General features: G+C 39.6%; 1 protein-coding gene across 1 annotated transcript in view; it reads right to left on the minus strand.

Moving 5' to 3' along the window:
• Nucleotides 1–364: 364 nt before the first annotated feature.
• The window catches only part of gnb2 (guanine nucleotide binding protein (G protein), beta polypeptide 2), a 10,441-nt gene continuing 1,639 nt past the window's right edge, over nt 365–9,166 (minus strand). Inside the window, exons 2-10 of the mRNA XM_023404806.2 lie at nt 8,106–8,185; nt 7,957–7,995; nt 7,582–7,688; nt 5,933–5,996; nt 5,549–5,711; nt 4,265–4,331; nt 3,974–4,175; nt 2,876–3,092; nt 365–1,558 (exon numbers count right to left, since the gene is read on the minus strand). Coding sequence (XP_023260574.1) covers nt 1,452–1,558; nt 2,876–3,092; nt 3,974–4,175; nt 4,265–4,331; nt 5,549–5,711; nt 5,933–5,996; nt 7,582–7,688; nt 7,957–7,995; nt 8,106–8,162 — 1,023 coding nt within the window. The 5' untranslated portion in view covers nt 8,163–8,185 and the 3' untranslated portion in view covers nt 365–1,451. The remainder of the gene's footprint in view (nt 1,559–2,875; nt 3,093–3,973; nt 4,176–4,264; nt 4,332–5,548; nt 5,712–5,932; nt 5,997–7,581; nt 7,689–7,956; nt 7,996–8,105; nt 8,186–9,166) is intronic.

The following is a 9,166-nucleotide window of genomic DNA, read 5'->3' on the forward strand; positions in this document are numbered from 1 at the left end:
TACTATTACTAATGATAGGCCTTAATAAGAAAAGTTCATGTTAATTCTTAAAGAATTTAACATGTAGCTTTGAAAAGGCAAATCGATCACTGAACAGAATTTCACTTGTGGAGATTCTTTAAAGCAACCCCTGACTGTAGAATAAGAATAAAAAACTAGAATTTGTGGTAAAATGTGACAAGGCTATTGAGAAACTGCACCAATGTTATTTTAACAGCATGTCATTGTATGTGTTGTCCTTCAGTACTGGAACAGTTATACATCAACTAAACCTGAATACCAATCATTTTCCACTGAGTTCATCACTTTTCAAATCCAGAACATTTTCTTAGAAACAGTGCTTTAAAAAAGAAACCACAATAACTGGCAGGAGAGGCTATTATTTATTAATATTATGTACAATTATACCATCGTAATGTCCAGATAATACAATGACAAAGTCAAAGTCTGAATACTGGCTCCTGCTTTATTAAGATGTGTCTTATAATGGTTTTCTTTTTCACCCACCTTCTGAATCGCGGATATTTTTGAGTTAATTTAACTGTTATCAATATTCTCTATTAATAATCCTTAAAGTGTATCTGAGGCACACAGGGAGAACATGAATAAAAGAAGTGTTAAAAATAAAATCAAACTTCAGAACAGATGTACTGTATGTGGGGGTACATTTCTATAAAAACTGTGACTACATGATGTTTTGAGCCAGATGAAATTTTTCTTGGACTCGATCACCGATCCATACTGTCTGTCAGTGATTTATTCATTTATTTTTTCAGTGTTAATGGACTCGCGTGATTCTCATCTACGACTGTTTTTCCTTCACATTACCATTGCTGAGATACGTGTGGTACAGAGACAAAAATAGTACAGAAAAACTTGTCTGAAGTGCATTTTTGACTTCAATGTAAACAAAGACAGAATTGTCCAATTACTTCTTCTCCCGTTTAACTCGAGGAGCAGTGTCTCTCAGGATGTGTGCTGTGTGTGTGTGTGTGTGTGTGTGTGTGTGTGTGTGAGAGAGAGAGAGAGACTGTGTTTTAGATGTGTTAAAAGGCTTCAGGTCATTGTGGCATTTGTGTTTTTATTTGGGCAGCTGAGGATTCAACTGTATTTGCTCACATTTTGACATTTTACAGATTTTATATATGTGTGTGTGTGTGTGTGTGTGTGTGTGTGGTACTGTAGCCTTGCTGCTGTGTATTTAAATCAGCTGTAGGTAGTGTAGGTATGTGTTCAGGTATTGTGTCATCTTGTCCTGCATAAAGTGTGTGTGTGTGTGTGTGTGTGTGTGTGTGTGTGTGTGTAAACTCATACCTAAGTCATATATATTATGTACAGTACAACATTGCAGTTTGTCTGTTGAATCTTACATACAGTGTGAATACAGAGTGCAAACTGTGTCCCAGCGGTGTCTGTCTGTTGGACGTGTGTTTGCTGTTTATACGCATGGCTCAGTTCCAGATCTTAAGGAAGCTGTCCCAGGACCCGGTGCTCACCGCCATGCCGTCATCCGTCACACCCAGACAGCTCACACGATTGTCATGGCCGGCAAGGACTCCTGCAGGAGGGATGAGGACAAACAAAAGAAGACTTGTTGCTGTGAAATGTTTTGCTCTGCAGACTGTTCTGAAACTTCTTAAAAACCACACAGAACACAGCAAGCCAGTGTTTGTTTGTGCTTTAACTTGCACCACAGGGTGGGCGGTTTAACCAATGATGTACATTTTGTACAAAATCAGGCTGTGAACATGGGAAATGGACTGAAAGAGGAATGTGTGAAATCCCCGGTAAGTCTGGCATGGAGCTCTATTTCCCCAGAAATAATCATATGTAAACTTAGATCAAACTGTTTAATGTAGAGCTGCAACTAATAATTCTTCTTCTTCTAATCAGACAATATTTTTAAAGTAATCATTTCAGTCTAGAAAATGGCAGAAAACAGTGAAAAATGACTGTTGTTTTGTCCAACCAGCAGTCCAAAACCCAAAGACATTCAGTTTACAATGATATAAATCAGTGAAAAGCAGTAAATGTAAGCTAGAGCAAGTATGTGTTTGGTATTTTTGCTTGAAAAATAATTTAAGCCATGAATCAATTGCAAAAAATAGCTGCTCATTATTATTTTTCTACCGATCAATTAATTAACAAATAGCTGCAGCTCTAGCTCGATGGGAAAGAACTATTGAAAATCAGTTTGGTAAACTTACAGTCATGATGATTTTCTGTTGGATTTTGCAAGTAAACTCAAAATATACAAATCACAATGAAAGTGCACACCATCAGATTTTGTTGTACCACTTTGGAAGCACAGCATTATGTTTGTTAGCTTTGGTCTTAGTCAAGAAGAATATTTTCTTTTCATTTCCTCGGCAGGCATTTTAAGGCAAGGTATCACAGTCAGCTGCATTACCCTGAAATTCCTTTCAAAACAAAAGCACACACTGTAACTTCACTTTGAGTCTGAATTGCATATTAAAATAAAGTATGATTTTTTGTGCAAATTATGGACTGCCCTTTGTGTCAAAAAAAAGCTTAAGTGTGTGTCTTTTTTCAAATCCTCCTTAACTTCACTGAAGTTCAGGTAAGAGTCAGTTTTACACTTTTTTGCAGTGATACATGCTGTTGTCATTTTGCATCGTGTAACCCTTATATAGTTAGGAGTATAAAATGCTGTTTAAGTGTATAGAGACAGAAATATAGCAAGCTAAATTTTTAGGGTTGGAGGCAACAAAAACTACAAAAATATTAAAAGACCCCTGATGTCTCAGTGAAGTAGCTTCATAATGAATAATCTGCTCTTTCAGCTTCAAGATGAAGCTTTTTCAGGGTACCCTGTGACATCACACAGCTGTTTTTTCTGGCCCGTTGCACCCACCTGCTCTGTCCCCCTTCATGGCATCCCAGATGTTACAGTTAAAGTCATCGTAACCAGCCAGCAGCAAACGGCCGGAGCGTGAGAAAGCCACGGAGGTGATACCACAGATAATGTTGTCATGGCAGTAGAGGCTGAGCTCCTGGTCGGCACGCAGGTCAAACAGCCTGCAGGTGGCGTCGTCAGAGCCTGTGGCGAAGGCGCTGCCGTTGGGAAAGAACTGAGGAGAAGAACAGGAAGTGAGATGATTCCCTAAAAATACAGCTATAACAAGATACTCTTGTAGTGTCGGATGTATCTTGAAGTATATGAGACCTTGACTCTTGGATTGAATCTGATCAGGCTAAAAGATGATCACCTGTTTCATGTTTTAATACTGAACCTGTCCACCTGTCAAACAAGCAGATAACCTGTGTGGTGCATCAGTCCAGACTTGCACTGGAGATTGTCTCCTAATGGTCAGGATGTTCAGATATGGTGTTAATTGATAATCTTGTTAATCCTCTAGCATGCTCCCAGTTTAAATCCCTCCCAAAGCTGGAGACAAGGCAGTGTGTGACGTCACAGAGTCAAATCCTGGAGCTGCTCTGTTGATAGCATATTAGACAAAACACAGGAGGGATCCACTGCTACTTTACACCACAGCTGGGCTGATATTAAATGCTAGTTATTTGATGTTAACATTTGTCATAGATATCTGTTAATAGACATAATAGGCTTATTTGATACATTTTTTTGTTCTATTTTGTTTTATCTCTGGGTTCAAGTTTACATTCAGATTCATTATTGGAATTGTGTACCATGTCCTGATATTGTTTTTATTAATTCATTATTATTGTGTTACTTATTCATTTAGCATATTTCTTTTAGACTTATGAGAAACAGATTAAATAAAGAATGGTCAAAATCAATGTCGCAATAAGATCCATCCAAAAGACAATATGCAGCTGTTTCCACAATAACTTTTACCACGTGAACTTTGTGTTAAGCTGTCTGAGAACAGATCCCAGATTAAAAAGAATAAAAAAACATCTGAATAAAGAGCAGTACGAGTACAGACAGATTTGGTTACAAGGCCACTCGTGCCCCGAGCACACTCACACAGATGGCATTGATGTCCGACTCGTGGCCTGTGAAGGTCTGCCGGCACATGCTGTCCCTGATGTCCCACAGTTTGACCGAGGCGTCGCAGGCTCCTGACACAAAGGTGCGGAGGTCGGGCGACAGGGACAGGCTCATGACGTCACCGCTGTGGCCTGAGAAAACCGTGGTCTGCTGACTTGTCTCAATGTCCCACAGTGCACTGGGGTAGAGAGTGCAGAGTTTAGACGCCTACCGGCTCAGGAAAGCTTGTTTGCACGGCACATCTGTGTGTTGATTTGAGTCACTCACCATGTGGTGTCTCCTGAACTCGTGATGATTTGATTGTCATCAATGAAACGGCAACATGAGAGGTAACCTGAGAGAACAGTAAGAACAGATGCTTGGATGAGTTACTGTTGTGAAACTGAAGGTGACATGTACATTTAGATGTCTTGTCGAGTGGCATTATGGGAGTCTACTGCAATACCCTAAGCATAAGAAACTTTATATTGAATGTACAAAATATTAGGACAAGGGTGAAATGCCATTTCCTGCATGTAAAATACATTTATATCAATCTAGTAAATAACAAATTATGATGTGATAATTGTTTTTTACAAAAACAGATTACAAAGGTTATGTGAATTGTTAACTCTCTAAATCTACATCAAATCATTTATTTTCCTTGACACTTTCATCTTCACTACAAAGATCACTGTCCTTTAAAGTCCTTTCTTTGACTGATGGTCGATTCCAGCATGTTTTTAGGAGAATATTCACAGTTCAGAAATTATTTTTTAATCCCTTTCAGGCTGCATTCGGCCCCAGTAAAGCGTCATATAGCCACCAATAAAGCAGGCAGGATGTGTGCAGCCTGAGAGGCAAAATTAAGGCAAAACAAGCAAAGCAAAGCACTCGTTTCAAATAAAGCTGATTAGTGTGAAGATGACTGATAAAAAAAAGAAGACTTCTATTAACTCAGAGCTTCCCTAATCTGGATTTTAACATCTGAATAGTAAGAAGACACTGTTTATGGGGATTTTAGTATGAAAATCTAACTAAAGCAGTTAAAGTGAGGGGGACATGTCCTCGCCACCCTCAGTGGAAATTAAACTCTAGCATTAGATGCATCTTGATATTAAGTTACAGTCCTTGGTGAATTATAAATGTAGTGTATTTGTGCCCATTTGCAGACAAAAATGTAATTCATTTAGTCTAATTTCATGGATTTCCAATTAATTTGTCCTAATTAATATAAACTGTAGACCCAAACACAACAATATTACATATCATGATACTGCTACTGTAAAAAAAAACAAAAAAAAAAACAGAAAGGGTGTTCAATCTAATAATGTACAGCAGCACAGTAGCTACAGTGTCTCAGTCTCACAGACTCTCAGTAATGTCTCAGCTCATTAAGACTGTGTTGCCCTGCAATTAATTAACCATGTAAATGAAATCTTTATTGTTTAGGGGTTTGGGACTGGAGCTTTCCCACGAGGCAGGGGACTGCTGTGCAAAATGTCTCATCGCTTTGACTCACAGAAGAGTCGAGCACAAACAGAGGTGGTTGAGAATGCGATGTTTTCTCACCTGTATGGCCAGGTAGCTCCCTGCTGACTCTGACATTGCCCTCACGCGTCTTCAAGCAATAGATGGAGCAGATGTTGTCGAGGCCTCCACAGGCCACATAGTTCCCAGAGGGGGCGTAAGCACAGGTCATCACCCAGGAGGAGCGAAGAGGGATGGCATGGATCTAGGACAGGAAAGGTATTTGGAAGCAACAAACATGTAACTTCTGGGGTAGAAGAAAACCCCAGGGCCAGTATTAAAACTGAAAGGAAGCTGTTATGAGTCAACCACAGTCCTACAAGACAAAGACCTAATGCCACTTGCACTCCCAGTTTGGACAGAGGCCAAGTGTGACTATTTATCCAGCTGATGGCCTGATGAGGAGAATGATTCAGCTGACTTTACCTTGTTAGTGGTGTAGCTGTCCCAGATGATCAGTTTTCCATCTTGAGAGGCACTAACCAGAAGCCTGCAGACAAACATTCAAACATTTCAAACCTTTTCTGTTGCCACTTTTGCACAACTAGTGTTGGACCTTCATTGGGCTTAGTGTTCATTTTCAGAAAAATCTTTATTTGAAACAAACCTCCGCGGTGGCTGATTTACTCAGTATACAGGAAGGAAAATCTGAGAACCTATTTCAGAATGCGTGCACATGTGCTCCAATCCTGTTAAAAGGGACACACTGGGAGATGACACAATAACTGAGTTCAAAGTGGAGATAGTCAAGTTGGACTCTGTCGGCTCGTTGGTCACTTGCTTTAATAACATACAGAACATAACTCTCATAGATGCAATGATGTACATTTCTCAGTTTGCTAAATCTGTGCTTTAGTTCACTTTGTGGTGCATTAGATCAATCTGAGTTTAAATTCTGAAGGCGCAGTTTTGGCACTTAGGCACAGCAGTGCTTTGAGCTAACGTCAGCATGCTAACATGCTCACAATGACAATGCTGACATTTGCTGATGTTAAGCAGCTATATAATGTTTACCATGTTCATCTTTGTGCATTGTGTCAGCATGCTCATATTTGCTAATTAGCACTCTCAATTAGCATTGATGGTGGTGCTAGAAGAAAAATTAAGTTAGACCAATTCATCCTGAGGGGGGACATGAGGTCAATCTGTCTTGAGGTAGCTTTTGGGACATTTTAAAACCTCATGATGGCACAAGAGGAAGCGTGAGGAAATCACTAAAGCCATTTGGATACATTGTCTGGGAACCATGAATGTTCATGAAAAAATTAAAAATTAAAAAAAAATTAAAAAAACATTGACCTGCTGATGGTAATACAGTGAAATTCAGAGGATCATCAAAGCCATTATAATTCATCCTCTGGACACTACGAAGTTCTGTTCTACATTTCCTGGCAATCCGTCTAATAGTTCAAATATTTCAGCCTGGACCAAAGTGATGGACAGACCCACCAACCCTGCTACAGATCTGAACTCCAAAAAAACACAGAATAATTGTGTCATGACATATGATGTTGTCATTTTCAGTTTTTCTCAAATTTTCTAGACAACAGAAAAATATGTCATACATGACAAGACAGACACAGTTACGGCCAGTTAGTTAGGGCCACCACATATCACAACAGCTAGTTAGCCTGTTTGGTCACTTTAATAAACATTACATGTTTGTTTGTTCATTTTTGAAAAGGTTTGGATGGAGATGTTTTACTCTGAACCAAATGTAGATTCAACCAACATCACAGTGGAGTGTTACTGTCCAGTGCTATATAGATTTTTATAGGATGTAGCCAGAAATAATTAAATGTATAATTATTATTTCTCCTTTTGAGAGTGGATGACATAACATTGGTTTTACATTTTACACACCATACTCAAATGTAATGCATTATCTCATCTACAGGTGTTATGACAGGGAGCCAAAGAATCAATTGGCCAGTTCAGAATGACCATTTTTCTACTCATCCACTTCAGTGGAAACTGTAATGGTACATTTAAATGATACACAACAACAGTAAAGTAAAAGGCAATCAAAGGCATTAAGTCAACACCATTAAGTGTTTAGTACAGTATAGACTCACCTTGAGTCTGAACCCCAGTGCATGGCGTAGATCTTGGCAAGGTGGCCCCGGAGGGTGCGTCTCGTCCGCATCTGAATCCGCCCCACAGGATCCAGACCAGCAGTTATCTAGGTTGGTGAGGAGAGGTGCATCAAAGAATTAGGTGTAGTTACATTCACCCTTTTTATTGGTAACTATGTGTATGATGGAAGATTTTACAGTGAAGTTTCTGGAGAAACAAATAACTGTCATGTATTTAAAACTTGTCAAAATTCTCACATGGGCTTGTTATCATGTTTCCGTATTCATGGCCAGTAATAATAACTAGCATCAAATCCCCAAAAACATTTATAGGCATTTATTATAGTTGCGTATTTTACCATGAGTGGCACTTACCTGTGTCAGGGTTGAATCTCCACATGCTTTCCTGGCATCCTGTTGGACATGGAATCATAGGATGAGAAAAGAGACATAACACAACAGGCAAATATGTCAGTATTATCATGCCAAAGATGAAAATGTAACTACAAAAGCGTTTGACATACTCTTATCTGGTTCCTAAGCTGCTCGGCCTCCTGACGAAGCTGCTCCAGCTCACTCATTTTGGATTTGTCCAAGCCGTCACCTGTTGGTTTCAAATATCAGACCATGATTTACATAAGTATCATCTTAGAATGAAAGAGCAAATGACTGCTGATATATATTGTTTGTCCCACTGGGACTGGCATAGTTTCATGCTTTTATAATCCAATAATCCAGGGGCCCACTTTCATCAAAAATAATAATCAATTAAGTCAAATAATTTACTTAAAATACCATTTGTCCCTGATTTGTAAGAAGAAATAATTAAATAAAAACACACAATTTAATCTCTACGGTTTACTTAACCCACACAGTGAGAAAAACCTTGTAATCTGTTTATGGCTGTGCAACCATGCCTGGTTTAACTGAGGAGAATAATCTGTAATGACTAAGCTGCTATCGAGCAGCCAGCATCGCTACCAGGCAGCAGATACTGAGTGAACACTCCCTTTAACGCAGAGGGAACCTGTTACACTGCGTACATACCGGCTGTGTATTAAGTCAGAATTTGTGCTAATGCTGGACACAGCCATCTTTATGACTCCCCTTATCATCTGAGGCAATGTGGTTCCTAAAATTCACCATAATAGGTCAAATTGACCAAAAAGGAGATGGTAGGAGATGTATCCTTTAGCTACGGGCCAACTGGGGTCACACACACACACACACACACACTCGACATCACATCATGCTTTCAGTGGGAAGCAGCATTTCCTGTTCCTGATAGGAGCACAGTTACACATTCAAACAGCTTCCCAGGCAGGGAGCCTGTATTTGCATTTGTGAAGCAATTCAAATTCACGATAACACTCTACAGCAAACATGCATACAGCACACACTGCAAGGAAGAGCAATTAGCTACAGTAGGTCACTGTTCCCTGGAGGGACCTGTGACCAGATGGATCACACAGCAATAATGGAAGCCAAAAGGGGTGCATCATGGGTCTCAGTCTCCTGGAACAGCTGCTCATTTAGCCAATGAGGAGAAGAAAAGCTGGGTGTGTGTGTGTGTGTGTGGGGGGGG

This window comes from Seriola lalandi, unplaced genomic scaffold (genome assembly GCF_002814215.2).
Source record: "Seriola lalandi dorsalis isolate HSWRI2012SDOR001 ecotype SW California unplaced genomic scaffold, Sedor1 jcf7180002054256, whole genome shotgun sequence".
Classification (NCBI taxonomy): Eukaryota; Metazoa; Chordata; class Actinopteri; order Carangiformes; family Carangidae; genus Seriola; species Seriola lalandi.